This window comes from Haliotis asinina, chromosome 2, assembly GCF_037392515.1.
Source record: "Haliotis asinina isolate JCU_RB_2024 chromosome 2, JCU_Hal_asi_v2, whole genome shotgun sequence".
NCBI lineage: Eukaryota > Metazoa > Mollusca > Gastropoda > Lepetellida > Haliotidae > Haliotis > Haliotis asinina.
Window position 1 is genome coordinate 71,530,854 of NC_090281.1, and position 22,977 is coordinate 71,553,830.

Genomic DNA, 22,977 nt, shown 5'->3' on the forward strand with positions numbered 1-22,977 from the left:
AAAAGCAATCATTCACTAGAACTGAAAACATTCAGACGCGTGCAGTTTGAGGTTTAAAATTGCATGTAAAACGAGCAATTAACCCCATTTCGGAAACATATTCAGTTTGGGTACAAGATAAGGAATCTTCGGTTTTATTTTCACGTAAATAAGTCTTTGAGATTGTAAATTTCACCAGGGGACCTGACACCCAATAAAGGCTAACCTTTCAATGGCAGCGTCTTTACCAGGGAGCCTGGTTGTACATCCGTGACGAGAGCCATCGATCGTCTCACAAAGTCTAGCTCGCACTTCCCAAACTCATTGTCCGGGGGAGCCGCTGTAGAGACTCCAATGGGCTTGTATCTGGACAACAGTGCACCAAACTAAGTTGGTCTGTTCGGGGCTGTTCTGTGTAATGAGACCACCACGCATGATCAAGGACAACTTTGCTCCAGGAAATTCTAGACGTCATTAGTTAGTGTTATGGCTATATGATTTATCCAACAAGCCAGAGATCGGTGTGGATCGTTGGCAGTTTATAATTTCTCTTCTTCTTGGGGCTTTTAGTATAAGCAGTAGTTATGTAGTGACAAAAATGATGTCTTTGGGGATGAAGAGATGTGGACTTAACAAGACAGATGAGCTGCGAAGAATGTGTGATTGATTGATCGTTGTTATACAACGTGGAGAAGTAAAAGAGGCAGGCAAAATGTGATCTTTTCTTTGCCCAAGGATACCTAAACAGACATGACTACATCCGTCGCACTCGTCCTGAGTTTGCTGCTCTTCCACATAGGAGAGTACCAAACCCTGGAAGAAAAGAGGTAATATAACACGTGCATGATTTTATGTAAACTTTCAGATACAATATGATATTCCTGCCAATTATTTAATCGTACATTCGTGTTCAATGATAATTAACACAGCAATATATGTATTCAAGATCTGCTTTCATTTTCAACTGCATGGTGTTTCTACTGAAACGAAATCGTATTCCCTTCGGATGGAAGGAATACTGTGTCCCATATTACATGCTTACATGCTTGTGGTTGCTTTACCTTTTCTGGTATGATCATGGATTTAAACACTAAAATACATCTGGGTACTATGCAGATACACTGTGCATGTCACTGCTGCATATTTCTCTACTTTGTCGAAAGTAAAGAACCCGTGTTCCTTTTGTCTTTGCCGAGATTCATACACACCCGTTACTGTTTCTAAGAGAAGCCTGCCTGCTTAAAGACTCATTTTCTTTGTCCTAGTGAAAGCATGTTTTTAATCATCATATAGCACTATATGATTATTTGTAGAATGTGTTTCAAAAGGAAATTTAACCTTCAGTATGTATCTTAAGGGTCAATAGAAAAAAAATGTTCGCCTGTAACCTGATTTGCACCACGGTACTGCCTGCAGGCGTCTTTGTACATTTGTATGTTAAATACATGTATGAACATACCAGTCTAGTCAGACGTATATAAATTTATTTGAGGTTGTTACCGAGGTGGCATAATGTGTTAGAATTGCAATTGTTCGTGTCCTTTCCGATATGCTGATCACATCTACAGTACATGTGAAGGTGTAGCGGTGTCTGTAATTTATTTTTATTCTTTCACGATGTGCTAGTATATCGTTACAGACACAAAGCCACAATCAATGTTTCATTAGATATTTGAATGCGTTTCGCCAGGGAGAAAAGAGTCTCATTTCTCCTCCCGAACAACTGTTGTACCCACTGATAAAAAATGTGTATTCAAGTGTTATATCATTTGTAGCTGTATTTCATGATAGGCTTATAATGCCCAACTTTATCTTCATATAACTCGCTCCTTTCATCTATCACGGTTGTTCAGGCTTAATGAGCTGTCAATTTTGATAAACGTCACTTTTCTCGACTTTAGTAGTAAACACATCCTTAATGGTTGTTCTTCAATCAAGAAATATGTCCGCAGCTTGGCAGTTACTGACTCGACCTAGCAACAGGAACAATTGATGCCCGGTCACAGGGTGAACAAAATGACCCGTCCTTTAACACAACTTTCTAGCGTGATTAATGTTGTCTCGAAGAATGACGTTGCTTTGGATAACCGTAGAGGTAAAACATTGCACCCAAAAAGCACCAGCAGGCAATGCAGCAGATCCACAGAATCATGATTCTCAAAGTGTGTGCTTGACTGAATGATTTAATGGTAAAGTTATTATTTCTGAATCTGCACTTTCGCAATAACTACCACGTATTTATTCGTACACGTAGCCCTTGGAGAGTTTGAATCGATCAATAAGATCATTTTAAAATCATTACAATTATGAGGAGGCTGCACACACTAACATGTTTTCACGACGTTATCTGTACGGATTCCGTTTGGCGTTTGGGATTGCCTGTATCGATTTGGTGAACACTAATATGAACAAGCTTCCAGATGTATGTGATTACTTTTCCTGTCTATTTTCAATCAGCACTACGAATACTAGACAAAGAGGCCAGCTACTATATGGTCAGCCATCGATTGCCTCGACTTCAACCACAAGTAGGACTAAACTAGTTACGCACTACTACTACTACTACTACTACTACTACTACTACTACTACTACTACTACTACTACTACTACTACTACTACTACTACTACTACTGATGCTGCTGCTGCATCTACTACTACGACTACTACTACTGTTACTACAACGATTACTCATTATACTACTACGATTACGCCTCATTCCTCACTCTGTTTTGGTATTGACGGCACGTTCCCCATTATTCCACAGCCAAAGTGTATAGGCATTGGTTAATATTATTATTTGCACTGTTAAACCATCGTGGGATAATGGGAAGCAATAAAACCTTTCACGGAGCTTGACATAACCCACAGTGAAAGCTACTGGTATAGCAAGATATGCTCATCCGTTTCTTGTTCGCTCGGCATTCTTAAAGTTGGCTAGTTAAAATGAGGTCCTCTACTTTATGTAGAAACAACTATTTTCGTTTAAATCCTTAGAACGTCATCAAGTTTGAATCTCTTATTAGAATATGTATGGCTTCAATGACAGATATTTATATTGCCTAAGATTATTGTTGATAGCCAACACTCATTGCCACGATATAGCTGATATACTTTTAAATTTTAACTCACCCACTCACTCAAAATCACATCGATACTTTGTTGCCCATCTGTTTCGGTTGTGTGAACACCCGGTGTCATAATAGTTAGTCTTTCCTTTATTTTTTCTTACATTTCTATGGGTACATTCTTCCAGCATGAATAGAACAGTCTCTGAAACGTGAGTGAACCATCACTAGCTTCCAAAACTACTAGTCTGAATCACTGAGGAATTCCGCCGAATTGTCATGAATTCTGAATAAACCAATAGTAATACATTTGCTATATGATTATTCAATCATTACAATACAAACAATCTGACGGTAGAATTACACAATTACCTACTTTACGAACGCAACAAATACAAACTAAGACCTGTCCACGCCATTACCGGCCAACGGACATGACCTAAATTTAGTTTTAATTCAGTTCATGCTAATATAAACTCAAAAGCCATTCAAGTATAATCACTTGCAATTTGTTAGTGCTCACAATCAAGAAATTAGAGACAGATATAAACGGTAATATTATGAGGAGTGTGGCCTTTGGATACCTTTCTGAACAGATTCCAAACAACCAAATAATCATGAAAATGATCACTGAAAGTTATCGATGACACCGGGTGTTCAATGTTTAGGCCATTTTACACGTGTTCATGGTGTTACGTTGAACCATTCCAATCAGCCAGTTCACTCTAGGAATTTAACTGTGGTTTGAAACTGCTAGTTTGCCAATCAGAATCAAATACTTAACAGATCATTCACGTTCCACCTTCTTTGTGATATTGATTTTGATATTCCTCACATATTCAAAATCACCCCAAGTAAATTATGTTATTCTCTTGCTTCTACCTTTGCATTTATTGTCTTTTCATAACGGCCAGTTGCTAGATATTTGTGTCAAAATACGTTAAACGAAGTGAGGGTATTACGAACTAGAATCACTGGCAACATTATGTTCGTGATAACAGTAATACACTGCATGTTTATTGCAACAAATACTACCACGAACAAACGTTTCCTACTTCAACCAGATACAATTTTCAGTTATTTATAAACATCAACCCTATCATGTTGTCCCAGGAGCCCACGTAGTCCTCGTTAATCTGAAGCACGTCTAACAGAGCAAACGGAAACAGTCTCCATCAACAGGAAACTTGCAGTTTGTTCTCAGTGCATGAACGACCATGTATGTACCGAAGCACCACTCCCGTGATGTAATAAGCGAGGAAATGATAACACTGAGCTAATTTCGGTTGTGCACATACGTCATTTATAACAATGATATAAAAATGGGAATACCAGTGGAGTTTGCTTGGTGTTGAGAAGAGGAATAGGCAGTTCTATTTGATCTTGCTCGATCTAATTGGTCTTCATAAAGACACTGTACCAATGAGAATTTAATAATGTAGATTTATGACTTTGATTATTTCTGTGACGGCAACTGTTGGGCATGTTAGATAGGGGTGTCTGATGCAGTTAATTAACTTGTAGCGAAGGACCTGTTCCTGCAGTCCGTCATGATCAGTTGTGATAAACGAGACTGCGCAAAGAGATTTTAGACAATTGTGGATGTTTAATGCAACATGTCAGTATCGGAGCTCTTATGGTAGATTCTGATTAAAAACATAAAATTTGATAATGTTTCTCCTTAGAAATTGTGAGCTGGGAACTGAATTTGATGACAGTCAAAGATTTTGAAATGCCGATGAGGTAAATTGTACTTCTTTCTCATACGTTATGAGATGGCAACTGAATTTGATGACATTCAAAGATTACAAGATGCTGATGAGGTAAATGTTTGTTCTTTCTCACACTTTGTTAGATGGTAACTGACTATGATAACATTGAAATATTTTAAGATGCCGATGAGGTAATTAATACTTCTTTCTCACACATAGTAAGATCTTGACTGAATTTGATGACATTCAAAGATTACAATATGGTGATAAGGTAACTATTCCTTCTTTCGGTGTTGGACAGGAAAGGAAATTCGGATTTAAGTTTCTATTTCTGCTTTTCACTTGGTGTATATTTATAAGAAGCATAATGCACCCATGAAAGGTTCAACCCTTGTCCACTGCATGTCATTTGCAACCTCTACTCCACCATAGGGTATCAAGATCCAATGCGGAATTATTACCATTGTTTCTGATCCATCTGATCCTATGACCAGTGATCATAATATTTGAACCTGTCACGTGGCTTATGTAGATGTAAGGTAACATTTTTCATCGTTCATACAACTGCAACACATATATCGACGTTTGTTCTTAAACTACAAGATGTAGAATCAACCCTTGCCTGGATGCGCTCAGAATCTGATATCCAGTTTAAATATTGCAGTAATAGCAGCCATTCTGATTAGATTAGATTGGGTTACATCAGATTAGATTGCAGGGCCCCCATTGCACATTATTTTGGAATTAATCTGTTTGAAGTGAAGTGGTCTATCCTATGGTTTTATTTTTATTAGTTACACTTACAAGTCAAATGAAGACTTCACGAGCAATCTTGGTCTTGTCTATTATCTATTAGCTTCGATAATGCAGTTCGGGATCTATTTCCGGACATCATATTAAATAATGAGCGGAGCTGTGTTTGTAAGTATAAACATGATAAACTGGTCAAGGCGCTTGATCGCTAATGATTACACTCATGCTTTTACGCAAACTGGTTACTCGTTTATGTGGCGTTAGACGACGTTGTCGTAATATATACAGGCGTCATATGATGTGAGGATAGGAAACTACAATTGGATGCACTACTCCCACACCACAGTATCTCAGTGACTAGAAAATGTTTTATTACATTATTGCAAGTAGCAAATTGTTTTTCCTAAAATATTAGTGATAGTATTTATAACATTAATTTTACATCATTCTATAACATGAGCCTGCATCCGTGGTGCAGTGGAAGGAGCGTCTGCCCGGAGAGTGGAAGATTCATTTATGGTTCTTCTCATACAGAAAGAAGCAATACAACGCTTGCTATTACCCTGAATGACGCTATACATATATGGAGTACACGAAGATGTGGTTTTGAGTCACAAACCCTCGTCAAATATCTACAAGAAACAACATGAGATGCCACTTTTGTAATGGTCATTGGAAGATATAAGGTTCAGCCATGTTGTGTTGTGAAAACAGAAAATCCCAAACATGACATATTTCTAACTGGCATCGTGTAATCATAGCTTCTGGCCATGGAAGCGGTGCCAAGTTACATTTATCAGAGGCTTACACAAAGTACACAAAGTACGCAGTACGCGGTGGCTGGTCGGGCTGAGCGTAATCCCAAATATGACAAAATCACTAGTTTCAATGACCATAAGAAACCATTTTCGGTATGTCTGAATAAAACTATAGCAAAAGGCAAGAAAACCTTTCACTCAAACGTAACAGGATATATAGAAGTCAAAATCTCCATGTATATCATGAAATATTTAATGAATAATATGAAAGTACAAAGCCGTTTGCACACAATAAGTTATGAAATGTTTGCACAGGTTTAACAAACAGAAAGGTTTTGTTGTTATAAACTGGTTTACAGGATATTTCTACATTTGATGCACCTTCTGCAGTGAATAATACATTAATATTGATTTGTGACACAAGGATGTGTTATTAATTTGTTGAGAGATATCTGTGATCTAAATTACACATTTCTTGAATTTGAAATGAGTAGTGTAACTTTTGTTTCAGGCAGTGGATGTTCATGTAGACATAGACATGAGTATATTCATATACAGCACAAGGACCATCAAGACAAATAGACAGAACTTCATGTGAACATGCCTTGGTGAATGTGGCAATGACTTTAGCTGTGACAGTAAGCACAGGGTCCACAATGATATTTTTTCTACAGACGCTAGAAACGAAATGCCACAACTGGTTTTTACACATATTAACATCCTTAACATGAAAAGGACGTTGACATGGATGAGATCATTAGACACGGTGTCAATTCACCATAGCTAGTGCAAACGTTCTGTCAGATAGTGTTCAGCAAATGGCTGAATGGCTGAACGGCTGAACGGCTGAACGGCTGAATGTAACCTCGTAGTAATTCTTGTAATCTCGGTAGGTCATAACCTTGGAGTGACTATGGCCTTACGTTGCTTTAGGCAACAGCTAAACATCGTCATGACTGACCACAGCAGAAATGACCATTTACACGTAGTAATGGAAGTGAGTACGCGCAATTAGTCGTGAAGAACGGTCACTTTAATCACCATACTAATTCACCACCAAACACTGTTTGATCTGCGATGAGGACCCATACAATTATAAACAAATTGTACTCAGAGTGTGAGTATGAGTAAGTGTATCACAAAATATTGTTCGTGAGTTTACTCTACGGTGTGTGGGCTCGAATCCAGCATGGGGCTCAACCCTTCAAGAGTACTGGAATCTGTAATTTCCCGAGAGTGTGCGATCTCAAATGTAATTTGTGTTACTTGAGAGTATTTATTTTGCTTTCAGCAGTGTTTTAGGTGTATCAACAGTACGAAAGCCATACAATTTTAGTACCTATTAATATTTATATTTCCTAAAGTTATTAAAATAATAAATCATATCTAGTTGTTCTTTGGAATATCGGTGCATTTTGTTTTAAGAGAATTTAAAAGGGTCGATCGAGATAATACAAATCCACATTTATCTACAAAAGACCTTTATTACGAATATTTTCGATCCGTATATTTTAACCTATTTACATGTTACATTAACATCGATCATAGGAGCAGTTTATTCAAATAATATTCGACGAAAGGGTTCATGTGACCCGCAAGTTTTTCACGCCAGCATTTTGAGTCGGAAAGTCCTACTTATGTTACTATCCGCTTGAAACGATCAACAATTATACAGTCTTCAGAGGCTGTTGTGTTTCTCGTGTATATTGGATAATATCCCCATCTGCCCTTGATCTCACTTAAAATGAATAAAAACGTCTTCATAGCATCGGTGATACGCTGAAATACGTTTTGTATTAGTACGGCAATCCTGATTACTTGAACGACCGTACACGTGGGAGATGGGCCTCTATAGATCAGGAAGATGAGGAAGAAGTAGGGAGTGTGTTGATATTTGGTTTGGTTAATCAACTGATAGAATCACGGGTGCTCATCATGTCTAGTTGTGGACGTGCTCTTAGAAATCTGGAATTTCCCCAGAAGCACCATACCTTCATAAAGTAACTAAACAGTGTAGACCTACAGCTCAGATCAATATCAGAAGGATTCGGGGCGAAGAGGGGTTGACGCTTGCCACTTTGGTATTCGTTTATCAAGTTGTCAACCATACACTCTGACAACTGATTGACTGACTTTTAAAATAAAAGCAGTGTCAAAAGCCTCGGAAACATTTGGAAAAACACAGAAAGCCTCGAAAATATGAGTTGGCACTACCTAATACCAGTCTACGATACATTTGCTGGTGATTGATTTTGAGTAAACCTGTATCCTATCAAAGGAAAATGGCAGGACGGTTTGGGGAACATGCTAAATTACGGAATTAGATAGGAAGGATGGTTAATGCCGTAAACATTATGTTTTATTCATGCTTTAGCATTTGGAGAACCTTTTTTCTTTCTTGTGGCATCGAGATAATGAATACACAATGGTGTCAGGTATCTATTGTTTAATGCCAAAGCAAATAGAAAAATGTCTTTGGAAATGATAGATCGGCATCATATGCTGCATCACGAGCACCAGTCCCGTGGGCGTGATAGAAACCATGTAATGGAAGAGGTTAGTGTTTGCTATTTTTTATATGTCCAGATACACTACTGTACATGTGTAACATTTTTAAGGATACCATATCAATGCTATCATAGACAGTTGCCTTATTGGCTGCTTGATTTGTTTCTTGTGTAACGCCGCACTCAGTAATTTTTCAGCTATATCGCGGCGGTCTGTAAACAATAGAGTCTGGACCAGGCAATCCCATGACCATGAGCATCGATCTAAACAATTGGGATACGATGACGTGTCAAACCAGTGTCAACGACCAGGACCACCCAACCCCGTTAGTTGCGACAATCATGGGCTCCTGAAGGTCAGTTTTAACTCGGATCTTCACGGGTTGCCTTGTTAGTAGGATGCTGAATATGTTTTAGGGAATACGTAAAGTGACGTTTATGCCTTTGTCATCAACTTTATAGTCGGCTTAGACGTAGGCGCAGGCGCAGGCGCAGGCGCAGGCGAATACATCAGAGGCAACATCAGTAGTCATCGAAGTGAAATGATGACAGGAGCCGGGTCACATCTCAAACCTACTCTGTTAGTTGATCCGAATACGAATACGAACCTTAAATGTTTGACATTGTATTCATTCAATCCACATTTGTGTTACAACATGACTCACTGCTGTTTGATGCTGTTCACTCCACTTAATTGCAAGTACTTTATCACTTGGCAGACAGAAGTTTAATAAGTCATGAGAAGTTTAAGTAATCTGTCCCAAGTGACTAATAAATCATCCTCGATGAACAAACAAGCATTTTACGGCATTACCAACCACATAGACATCTCTAGACTTCTGCTATAATGGTCCGAAGAAGACGTGTTGGTAGGGCATTTTCAAGAACAATGATAATGCTCTATAGTTTTTCCGATCGGCTCAAGCCTTAAGAAATATAGCAGGGCAAATACGATATTTCCATAACCTATACTAATCTAACTAGTGCTACAGAATGTATCACCATAACTTGCAATAGACCGGAACATGTTTCCAACGCATGACCTTTCCCATTTCTGATCAGATCTGGATGGACGTCAGCTGGATGGGATTTATTGAGTTCGTGTATACGTGTATAACATATTGCCGGGTAATCGTTGGCCAATAACGTACTATGTAGATAAATTGGGTAGATATATGTAATGGATTTGGAGATAACATTTCTGACATTTCGGAAAGACGCCGAGGCACACTGCAGAACTCGATGAAGTCAGATAGACAGCCATGTCGGGGAAACTAATCAGAATGATGAGGGCAGCTGGAGCCATTGAATTACCCCTTGACTAAAAACTCTACAAAGTCTGAAGAAAGTTTTCTCGTAGTACCTTTATCATGTTGTAATAAATCAACATTAAAGCAAGCTTTTGCGAACACGAAACTAATCAAGTGAATTTTAAAAGACTAACTAAAGCAATGATTTTTCTATTTATCCTTTGAAATTGATTGAAGTTAACTTAAAGTCGTTCAGGACGACATAACTAACTTATATCACCGATCCTCTTGACGAATGTTTTCTACTAGGTAAGCATTACTGGCAAACACCCGGTGTCTGCACCAGTTGCACTGCTTTCCTGTCGCTTACGGACAAATGAATCTGTTTCTGCTTGTATAGAGACATGTAATACCCCCATATATGGAGTTTTCAAACATTACATTTGGTCTCTGGGAGTCATGATTTACAGAAACACAGTGTATGCAGCACATTTGTAATTAATAATTAGTACTACGACCGTAGTTGACGTAAATACTCATAACAGTACGAATGTCAACAGATATATATCTGTTAATAAACTGTTAATTACCAGAGGCAATATTTGGAATGTGTATTTTTTAATCACCAGAAGAAATCACTTGCTTAACTATATCTATGTATCCACCTACCTACCTACATACCTACATACCTACCTACATACATACACAGACAATTAGTGCACAGACAACTGGAATATATACAACTTCATATTTAATGGTGCATCTTGTCATATTGACAGAAGCTCACCATGTCCTGATGAAACACGCGTTGTCAACTATCATTAAGTGGATGCTTTGTTGTACGAAAGGTCACTGGCCATCTTTATCAGCCACTATGCAAACAAACAGCAATTTCATAATGGGGAGCTGCAGCGGTATTGCTCATACATGGGTGTTGCACGTGCTCGTGTTCCATGCAATTGTATCAACAGATAAATACGCTAAAGGTTCTTGCTGTGGAGATTGTAATGTCAGTCATCTGTGAAAGTGTGACATCGCTTATGATTACAATTCCCTATGCCTGCTGAAATGAGCACATTTTAAGAAAGTCGACTCATCAGAAACGGTGGTGCTTCACTAGAAGAGAACTAGGCCATGTCCACAGTCATGTGCATCTTTTTACGGACAAAACCGGCACAGCAGATGGCATATGCATATGATGTGTATTTTCGCATTTGGTTTTTACGTTATGTGTTTTAAGACAAATGCTTCCTTCTTAGGCGACCAGTAGATGGGTTGCTGATTGGGTGAAATTAAATAGGAATGCAAAATCACTTATTGGCCACTGGGCATCTCAAGCTCTAATTGGGCTGTAAACCCCAAAGGAACTGAAAATGCAATTTGTATGCACATTGATCCGTTGACCGGGGGCATGTACGTCCCTTTGTGGTGTACGGCCTTGAGTTTTATATCTGGTCTATTAGTATTTATCACTATTATTGTGATCGGAACACATGACCATTCTGAAGGCTTTCGCGTATAGTTCTGAGGCAGTCACTTTTCATGATTGTCTTGGGAATGAAAACCTGATGGCAGCGATACCAATTCACTGTATGTGATTGGATGTATTTCTATGATAGAAGAGGAATATGGTCTTATAATGTAATTGCTTCTATATGCTATTCTAAGGGTTATATGTACCTTGCATATATAGATAAGTAGTTGTAACAATCTGAGAGTTGCTTACAGCATAACGCCAGGCACTGCCTCAGGTAGGCAAACAGCCCTAACAAGCTCAGTTGTGTTCATTAGCGCTTCCATGGGTGGATAGGATTCAACTCCTCGACCAGGTTTTCAGCGGCGGAATAGTTATACAAGGGACATACCAGTATGTACATGTAGGTGCAATGGCTTGAAGACTGCACCTAATTATCACTTTCGAAGAATATCACATAAACAAATGACACCGAAGTGCACAGATGTATAAATGTACGCGCTTGTACTTAAAATTAAAATTTACAAAATCTAAAACTGGGACGGCTTCAACTCTTAACTACTGTTATAGTTAACCCATGAATACATTAAAAACGAAACACCTTTCCTCATTGAACTAAAACAAAAAAACATGATGAAATTTTCCTCCCAGCTCACATCTTTAACAAAAAACAGACAGAGTGCTATTAGTTTCTCGATGATCCTTGCAAACGACACTGATAATATCGTCCGTCCCTAGGTATACTGTTGCAAGCTCTTTTAATACCCACCAGGAGGTCTGTCTCCGCCATCGCCCACAATCTTACTGATACTGCCATTGCAGCCAGACGCGTGCCTCTGACCAAGTCAACAAGTCGTAAAGGATGCAACAAGTCAATGCTCTGTGTCGGTGTAGTGTTACCGGGAGGCATGCAAGAGAAGGAATCAATATATAGTTGTATACGAGCATTTACGTTCAATAGTAATGATATTTGCCTTGGTCGATCTGTGATGAATTTCCTGTGCACAAGAAGGCGATAACTCATTTATTTCGGACGAATGGGATGTTGAGTCTTGATGAGAAGATGAAGAAAGTTTCACATGGGAAGAAATTAATTGAACAGTGATACTTTAGTTTTTAAACTAAAACATGAACTCATGATCGTGTTTCTTTAGAATACGTTATGAATCATTGAAACATAATCTTTATCACCGGCTGTTTGATTGTACAGATTCACTGACTGAAACGTTGGGAAACAGTATCGTTTAATGTTAAAAATGCAAACGTGACTTTGGACAATATTGAAAGAAGAAATTAAATTGGAGATTTTGTGACTGCAACTTGATAACGTTTTCCATACTGGAAAGGAAATTAGCTGTCAGTATTGGCGATGAGAAGGCGCAAGGCATGTCTCTAAACAAGTACAACAAAAAGTTGGATTCTCGGTAAATGTTGTTATTTGTTTCTTTTGATTGTTATCGATTGCAAACTTGGTTGTTATTAAGGAGAGTTTATCACAGGGAGGCAACTTTTTGAGGAATGAAGTCGCATATCAAAACATTGATTACAGAACAGTCTCGTTTCCTGGTTACTGGGTTTCGTCCTATTGCGCAACTCTGCGCTCCTTACAACCCTTGCAAACACGCCGTACAGCGTGCTCTGTAGTACAGCAAGCTCTGACAAACAGAAACCTGGGGATCGGGGAAGTCCCAAAACGAGGCTCTGCCGCTAGAGACGTTTGGCGGTCTGGTACGGAATTGGTATTTTATCAATCACATCGTGCATTACAAAACTACACTGAATGTGCGTAGAAAACACATGACAGGTGTAACCAGTGAACCAGATGCTTTGTGAATCATTTTACGACCTAACAAACATGAGTGGTCTGTGATTTCTTAGTTCAGTCGTGCTGTCAAAACCTCGACATAAAATATACAAATACGGTGTTGCTAAAGTTAAGTTTAAATTAAAATTCATTTGCAAATATCATTTTCTGATGCAACAAGGACCTGGAATTCAGTGTAACCAAACTTGTTTGTGGTGTCTAATTTCACTTTCATATAAAATTCTGACCGGCTGAAAAGTGAGTTATTGTCTGAATAGGTTTATGAGACTCATGTTTTGGTATGATGAACTTGTAGGCTTCAAAGCGATACAATAAGTAAACGAAGACAACTCGTATTTCTAGAGAATCTAGTAGTTCAAGAGCATTCAGAATATTACTTGACTTCGTATTACCAGACTGTACCTTTGTAGGTACCTATCTTCTCACCAATCCCCTAAACATATGAAAGAACGTCAGACTGAAAGAACACATACCATATGTCCGTATTCCGGTCCCCAAAATCAATTGCCTCACCAAAACTGAACTGAAAAATGTACACATCTCATCAAACAACATAAAGGAGTCCACCAAACAGTTCCCATCCGTCGACAGAAGCCCTTAGTGAACAGAAGCATAATATCCCTAATCCTATTTGCCCATAAAACATTGATAAACTCGAGGACTATGCCCATCGTCTCCAATTAACCTTATCGACACTGTATATTTTGCAGCTGATCAGCTAGGTTTCCTCCAGATGTCACTGCAATAATTACTAATAGCTACTGATATGAAAGGTATTCAAAGTAGATTTCCACAGCTGAAGATACACAATGGTGGTTAAATTGGATTCCACTGTGCATTAATTGTGAAGACTTGATACATGGACCAATCATGATCCAGTTGTCATACGTTTATGAATGTTGAGATGGGTGTGCTGTAGACTAGGGATTGCTGTCTTGGGGATTTAGGGAATCCGTAACTGAACAATGGGACCATTTGCAGGCTATGGACATATATCAGGATACCTATGACATAGACGTGTCATTTGCGAATCATGGGTTGCCCACTTAATCACACTGTTCCCAGTCTGTCTGGAACGACATGAATCTTGGCTCAGAACAACTGGACTTCCAGAAATAATGCCTGCGAACAGTTGCAATCTTATACATTAAACTGATATGATAATGGTAGGATATACACTTAAATACAAAACTGTACTAACAAAACTAGGAAGTGGACAAAAGTAGAAAGATGGAGCTTCTACCAGCACATTATCCACGAACTGCGCCATTTTCTCCATGTATCAAGAAACAACATGATGTAAAGTTGGTCATAACACTTTGGTTTGCCGATAACATCGATTACACCTTTCAGCGCCAAAGGTTAACATATATGACGATAGGATTACGACCTAATAGGTACAGTTTGGATGATTGGCGCAGATCCACCGGAACAAATGGTTTCTCTGGGTCGCTCATGGAGAAAGCCGCTAGCCTGAAACGTCCCATCTCAGCCGGACAATCAATAGTTGGCAGGACATGCTGTAATTTATCAAAGCTTCGACGCCGGCGGGGAACATCATCTCAACGTTTGTGATACTTAAAGTAAAGCACCGGAGTTACGACTGAGCGTGATGGGTATTCAATCAAAGGTGCCGTAAATTGAAGAGTTGTTGGGTTTAACGGAGGACTGTGAAAAAGGATTTGTAACGTCGGACAATTTCTATTCTGTGCCATTTGTAAGCATGGTATAACGACTGTTGTATTACAATGATTACATGTTACGTGAGGAGACTTTGGAGACAAACTGTTACAGCACCGTCGGTAAATGAGTGAGGTCTTTCTAAAGTGGTCCAGGGCCAGGGCCTAGATTTTCGAAGCACTCTTAGCGATATGATAATCGTAAGTGCCATACATTAACATTAACTTACGACTTAGCACTAAGAGAGCTTCGAAAATCTAGGCCCTGGTTTGTTATCCCGTACTTGATAATTTAGTATATGAAAGACACATATGGAAACGTATTTCAGTTATTATGTCCGCGCTGGTTTAATATTCATGCGGATGTAAAAATGGAAAAACATGTCTGTACTTGATGAAATTGTTTGATGGAAATAATTCAGCTATTGCCCGCTTTCAAGTGTTATATGACGAACATATTAAATAAAACTAACATCACAGGAGTGTAACCCTGCTTTTATGTAATTGTGGTGAGCCAGTGGATCTGTTGGGTTGCAGAAAAACTCAATACGGCTATATTGTTCCTGTTTATTCACGTTTACGAAGTGTGGGCGCAAAGAAATATCTGCCTATGGGGGTTCCCGGATTAATGGGCATTCCAAAATAACGAGCCGCCAGAATAACAACTTTCTTTCTAAAGGAAACTTCACGGTGTCCCATTCGATTACCACCAGACGATTACATGCCCTCTATTTTGGAGACATGATGGACACTGCAGACATCAATGCGCTGGTCATCGTAGTCAGTAGCACGTTATCAAATCGTTTTATACGTGCTACTTGAGAAGTTAACTACAGAGCAAAGAAAGCATACGCGCATGTTTGATGGCGTCTAAAACAAAACCAATCATGAAATGCTTTTTCGATGGCGATGTATTAAATACGGACATCAAACTTACGTTCTCGATCTTAAGTTCGTAGAGTTGCAGCCTCTTATCGTTTTGATAACATTTGCAATGTTTTAGTCTAATCCAGGTTTCAAATGTGGGCTTCTTTTCCCGGACTGTTTCTTTAAATATTGCATTGCTTCTACAACTTGTCCAGTTTCACCATTAGTTGATATTACCTCTCCGAGAAGCATGCAAATGTCAGCCTACCCTATCTCATCACTAGCAAACGTCTTTCAACCTCTAAGCTCGTTATACTTTGCCCCTGACAAGTGCCTTTGGGCAACATGAAACGCAAACATGTAATTCAAGTCAGTTGGAAATTCTGTGATTAGAATGTCAATATTACAAACACACAACCAAAAAAAACTGTGTTCGACAGAGGCAGAGGCTGAAACAGATGTTTAATGACTTTGTCAAAAGAGTTCAATATGACCTTGACACAGCGTCGGATTTGTATAAAGGGCCGTTGATATAATCTCCAAAGTGATTGCTAGGTGGTGTTTAATGTCATCAATGTTTTCATTAATCATTTGACTGTGCCTTTGCCTTCGGGGTCGTAGTGTGGGTCGAGCGCAGATTCTGAGTAAGTGAGTGAGTGAGTGAGTGCATGCGTGTGTTTTACAGTACATACTCCATTGGCAGCCTGTGGATAATCGAGTCAGGACTACATAATCCAGTGATGAACGGCAAGATTAGTAGTAGTAGTAGGAGGAGGGGTATTTTGGTGTTGGCCGTCCACAGCAATATATGGCGGCAGCCTGTAAATGTTCATGTCTGGGTGTGACAAACAAGGGATCAGCAGCATGAGTAAACTGCCAAATTGGGATACGATGACCTGTGTCAACTACGGCAGCGAGCCTGGCCACCTGAGTTAGTCACCTGTTACAAAAGTAAAAGTGCATGAGTTACTGAAATCATTTCTATCCCGAATCACCACGGGTCCGCAAATATTGTGTTTTGAAAGGCGAAAACCGGTAGAGGCTTAGGGTACATACAAGGGCTAAGGGTTCTAAGCCATTCACTGAAGGAATTGCGTAATAATGGATTCATTTCTTGTGGACATTACATGATTCCATAGCCACTACAACTATAGAGTCAATACAAATACTAGTTTCACCGTGAAAGCCTCTGGCGTCGTGTGTGATTCCATAGCCACTACAACTATAGAGTCAATACAAATGCTAGTTTCACCGTGAAAGCCTCTGGCTTCGTGTGTGAAATATTTCACTTTGATAAAAAGAAAATCCATGAACCCCCGTAAGAGAAAATGGAGGTTTCTGATTTTTGTTGCTTTAATATTATGTTCACCCTTTATTGTTTCTTGTTGTTCATCGGAGTATGTACATGTACAGCTTTGAGAATGTTAATATAATATGTAAGAATACATGTACGAAACAGTTCCAATTCAATCGATATGGAACAGCTAGCCACATTTTCAGGTATAGAAAGCTATTGATTTTCTAATGAGAAACGTTGCTGCAGCATTAACCCGATTAGAAATGGTTTCTACTCTTAACATTAGAGTCGTCGATGCAAAAAGCGAGAGGTACTACAATCATCTGCTTAAATGGTTACAACGGCACTCTTTCGTTTCACCTTAAAACATGTAACATATTCAAGCAACATCAGCATTTCGCATGCCTTAGAAAACTCTATGTTGATATTACAGTGTCTTCCATGCGTGATGGCTGGACCAGGTCATGAGATGGCACGTAATACATTACCATAATTATACAGACTGGTGATCTGTTTATCGGATTCAGGGCTCGGTTATTGACCTGTCATTGTAAGAAATGTCACGTTAATCTTACTCAGGGTCTTACGATGGTCAATTTAGTCTTGCTTGACAGTTCTATTTAGGGTACGTCTTGGCGTTTGGAAGATATGTTCATACCGGTTTCGTCCCAAAGGACGATTCCGTTAATGGGACTGTTTTCCATGAAGGTCGTAAACCATCTCGGCTTCGTTTGCATAAACATGGCCTTGGAGGCTGACATTAAAACATGTTTATGACCCAAACTCTATCAAAACAAAAACGGGTTATTGAAATGTCTCGGTAAGGCTGTCTCGTTTGAAAGAAATGTTCAGCCTCTTTGCAGGAATAATGCTCTCGGTCACGTTCATTTGGTGGCTGTCCATCACAAATGCATTAAGTAAGACTTCCATTGTTCGGAAGACGTATGCACTGGTTTCCATTAATCAGTTCTATTGTATTTTGTGAACAGATAATAGAAAGTAAAAGATATTAACTTGGACTCACTTCATATAACCAAACCTATAAATACCACCTTGCATAAAATCCATTAGTTAGTGGCTACATGCTGTTAGACAACATTGGTAATATATTACAGAGGTGAAAGTGAAGATGGAACTGAAATTGTAAAAGGATATATTGAAGTTAATTGTTCATCTGAAGCCACGGCTTTGATAATCTGAAATAGAAAACAAACTTCAAAGTAATCATTCTAAATGATGTGAATATTATATGATTTTGAGAAGTCGCAAGATAGTGAAATGAAATCTCCATTCTATCAATGTTTCACGATAGAGGAGAACAGGTACACATGCGATCAAAGAAACAAAATGAGATATCCCTAAACGATGTTTCGAGACAAAATGAAACTTTGTTCAAGATTGATGAATGAATTACCATGTTAAACAGTAACGATAATCTCAATTTTCCTGGTTATCAACATTTTCATTTTGTTCTCATTTGTTAGACGTCTAAAAATTGGAACTGAAAATAGATTGACTTCATTTGTTAATAAAGGTGGATGGTATCGGATGTAAAACTCATTCGTGTATTTTTAGGTGCTTAGAAGCTATTTTAATATCATTTCTCATTTTCTTATTTTTATATTTTCCTTTCTCCCATGCAAGGAGGAATGAAGTTTGTTTACATGTAAAATTTAGCAAACGAAGGAAATATAATTTTAATGGTACGGTACGTTAACAACGAAGCGCATTCGTACTGAATGCACCCTTCAGTTATCGGTTTTGCTGCATTTGAATTAAATATATAAATATTATAGCCATGTAATAGTTATGATATAGCCTTTGATTATATAACGATGAATAGTCGTGATCAGTCTTGATGTTTTCATTAAAATAGCCACCAGTTATGATGATCGGTGAATCTTTTTCGTTCAGTTTCTGATTTAAGTTTGAGACTTATATTGACAAACTGGTCAAAACCTTGTCAACCGCCACCAGACATTAAAACATAGAGACGGAGAGCTCGATCAGAGGTCACGTTAAAAAATGGATGAATAAAACTTCTTTATATCTGAAGGACACGACACTCATATAATTGTACTGAATATATGTGTTCCAATATAGCATATACAAAGGAAGTTTCATTTACAATCTTTTAAGTGCCTCCTCCAAGTAATTGATCCTTTGTGAAGCCAGGGTTGACTTATGACAAGACAGTCTCGGTGTTCGAAAGCATACAAAGAGTAAACACAAACCTGCATATCTTGACGAAACGTTCCTGTCAAGATCAAGCTTTTGACTAACAGTTTTCAAGGGTTCTTCAGTTTCTAAAGGAGAAGTAAAAATGTTGATCCGATGAGGCGTCATTGTCCTTATAGACGTCTTTGCTTACATATATCACAACATACATTCAATGGCACAAAATAACATAATAAAACTATGAAACCAAAAGGTGGCCATAAGAGAGGTTTTGAAAGCTAAAAGCAACGCAAAACATTGAATATTATATTATTTTGCATTTTTTTCTTCTGAACATTCCCCTTGGACACAGTCGCACATAAGGTAGCAGACTTTGTGTGTGACTTTTAGCAAAATTCCAGCTATATCGTGGCAGTCTGTAAATAATCTGGACCAGACAATCCAGGGATCAACAGCATGAGGATCGATCTGCGCAATTGGGAACCGATGACATGTGTCAAACAAGTCAGCACTCCTGACCACCCGATCCCGTAAGTCGCCTCTTTATAGCAAACATGGGTTGCTCAAAGCCTATTCTACCCCGGACTTTCACGGGTCGTAGCAGACTTTAGCTACTTCAGCACGACTTTCATTCTCCCGTTTCACTGTAAAAAATACACCGGAATTAATCTCATAAATTCGGCTATCGATTTCCAACAAAACCTGTTCAGACTTAACTGACGTGTATTGCGGGGAGAGGCTTTGATGGACGGAGTTTTCATGTTGGTAAATGAATAATACATTAAAATTGCTTCTGAAAAGTCAGTGGAGCGTCCCTTAATCTCTGTGATGTTCTGGCAGAGTCTGCATCTTCCGCGGCTGACTGCCCACAATTTTCCAAAAATGCGAAACTGAATCATTTAATCAGTCGCATAATTGAGAAAAAAAATGAGAAAAATCTCCGTCTGCATTTACAAATGTGAAAGATCCGCCCATTCTTCCTGCGTTGAGACAGAAAGTTTAATCCCCATTCCCTCGGTTTGTGACTCAGTGAAGGTTTGTTGTAGTCCATAATTTGTTGTTAACGGTCATTGCTGGGGTGTTTGATGTAACTGTGTATCTCAAGGGGTGTGTCGTTAAACTAAATTATACTCTTGAGGAAAGGGAATTTTGTACGGTTCACGGTGCTTCAAGGGTAGTTGTTAGTCATTTTGGGTTTGCCATAAGGATTGGTATAGTATAGGTAATATTGAACATGCTTCGTCATCGTGCGTCAGAGGTTGCCTCTGCTCCCCACCCAACTTGAACTGGTACTGATGTTATTCTGATACCAACAATAGTTTTTCACTAAAATCGTATTTTTTTTTGTAAATTAAATAAACCACCCAGTGTACAGTATACCTTCTTCTACTACTAATTCTGCTACAGCTAGTACTGCCGCTACTGTTACTATAGTCTATGATTTTTCAGACTGTTACTGTTACTGTTACTGTTACATCAGCAGCTACAAGCACCACTACCGTCATAACTACAACTACTATGGTTTACTGTCAATAATATTAGGTTGTACCACAACAGCAGAAACTAATACAACAACAACAACTACTACTACTACTACATGACCTTGTATCCCAAGAGCGATACTCATTTGTAGAGTTCTTTCTACAGAGCGCCGTCATAAACAACTGCGAGGTTAGTAACTACTACCACCGCTCCTACAACTGCTAGTACCACATATCCTTAAAGACCCAGGTTCACTTGTAGAATTCTTTCTACAGAAGTTAATAACTACTACCACCGCTCCTACAACTGCTAGTACCACATATCCTTAAAGACCCAGGTTCACTTGTAGAATTCTTTCTACAGAAGTTCATAACTACTACCACCGCTCCTACAACTGCTAGTACCACATATCCTTAAAGACCCAGGTTCACTTGTAGAATTCTTTCTACAGAAGTTAATAACTACTACCACCGCTCCTACAACTGCTAGTACCACATATCCTTAAAGACCCAGGTTCACTTGTAGAATTCTTTCTACAGAAGTTCATAACTACTACCACCGCTCCTACAACTGCTAGTACCACATATCCTTAAAGACCCAGGTTCACTTGTAGAATTCTTTCTACAGAAGTTCATAACTACTACCACCGCTCCTACAACTGCTAGTACCACATACCCTTAAAGACCCAGGTTCACTTGTAGAATTCTTTCTACAGAAGTTAATAACTACTACCACCGCTCCTACAACTGTTAGTACCACATATCCTTAAAGACCCAGGCTCACTTGTAGAATTCTTTCTACAGAAGTTAATATCTACTACCATCGCTCCTACAACTGCTAGTACCACATATCCTTAAAGACCCAGGTTCACTTGTAGAATTCTGTCTACAGAAGTTAATAACTACTACCACCGCTCCTACAAGTGTTAGTACCACATATCCTTAAAGACCCAGGTTCACTTGTAGAATTCTTTCTACAGAAGTTCATAACTACTACCACCGCTCCTACAACTGCTAGTACCACATATCCTTAAAGACCCAGGTTCACTTGTAGAATTCTTTCTACAGAGGTTCATAACTACTACCACCGCTCCTACAACTGTTAGTACCACATATCCTTAAAGACCCAGGTTCACTTGTAGAATTCTTTCTACAGTGGTTCATAACTACTACCACCGCTCCTACAACTGCTAGTACCACATACCCTTAAAGACCCAGGTTCACTTGTAGAATTCTTTCTACAGAGGTTCATAACTACTACCACCGCTCCTACAACTGCTAGTACCACATACCCTTAAAGACCCAGGTTCACTTGTAGAATTCTTTCTACAGAGGTTCATAACTACTACCACCGCTCCTACAACTGCTAGTACCACATACCCTTAAAGACCCAGGTTCACTTGTAGAATTCTTTCTACAGAAGTTCATAACTACTACCATCGCTCCTACAACTGCTAGTACCACATATCCTTAAAGACCCAGGTTCACTTGTAGAATTCTTTCTACAGAAGTTCATAACTACTACCATCGCTCCTACAACTGCTAGTACCACATGTCCTTAAAGACCCAGGTTCACTTATAGAATTCTTTCTACAGAAGTTCATAACTACTACCATCGCTCCTACAACTGCTAGTACCACATATCCTTAAAGACCCAGGTTCACTTGTAGAATTCTTTCTACAGAAGTTCATAACTACTACCATCGCTCCTACAACTGCTAGTACCACATATCCTTAAAGACCCAGGTTCACTTGTAGAATTCTTTCTACAGACGTTCATAACTACTACCATCGCTCCTACAACTGTTAGTACCACATATCCTTAAAGACCCAGGTTCACTTGTAGAATTCTTTCTACAGAAGTTCATAACTACTACCATCGCTCCTACAACTGTTAGTACCACATACCCTTAAAGACCCAGGTTCACTTGTAGAATTCTTTCTACAGAAGTTCATAACTACTACCATCGCTCCTACAACTGCTAGTACCACATACCCTTAAAGACCCAGGTTCACTTGTAGAATTCTTTCTACAGAAGTTCATAACTACTACCATCGCTCTTACAACTGTTAGTACCACATATCCTTAAAGACCCAGGTTCACTTGTAGAATTCTTTCTACAGAGGTTCATAACTACTACCATCGCTCCT

At 38.8% G+C, this 22,977-nt stretch overlaps 1 protein-coding gene across 1 annotated transcript in view; it reads left to right on the forward strand.

Annotated features, from left to right (window-relative positions):
• Window positions 1-646: 646 nt before the first annotated feature.
• Window positions 647-22,977, forward strand: part of LOC137272843 (glycine receptor subunit alpha-2-like) — a 32,601-nt gene continuing 10,270 nt past the window's right edge. Inside the window, exon 1 of the mRNA XM_067805250.1 lies at window positions 647-806. Coding sequence (XP_067661351.1) covers window positions 730-806 — 77 coding nt within the window. The 5' untranslated portion in view covers window positions 647-729. The remainder of the gene's footprint in view (window positions 807-22,977) is intronic.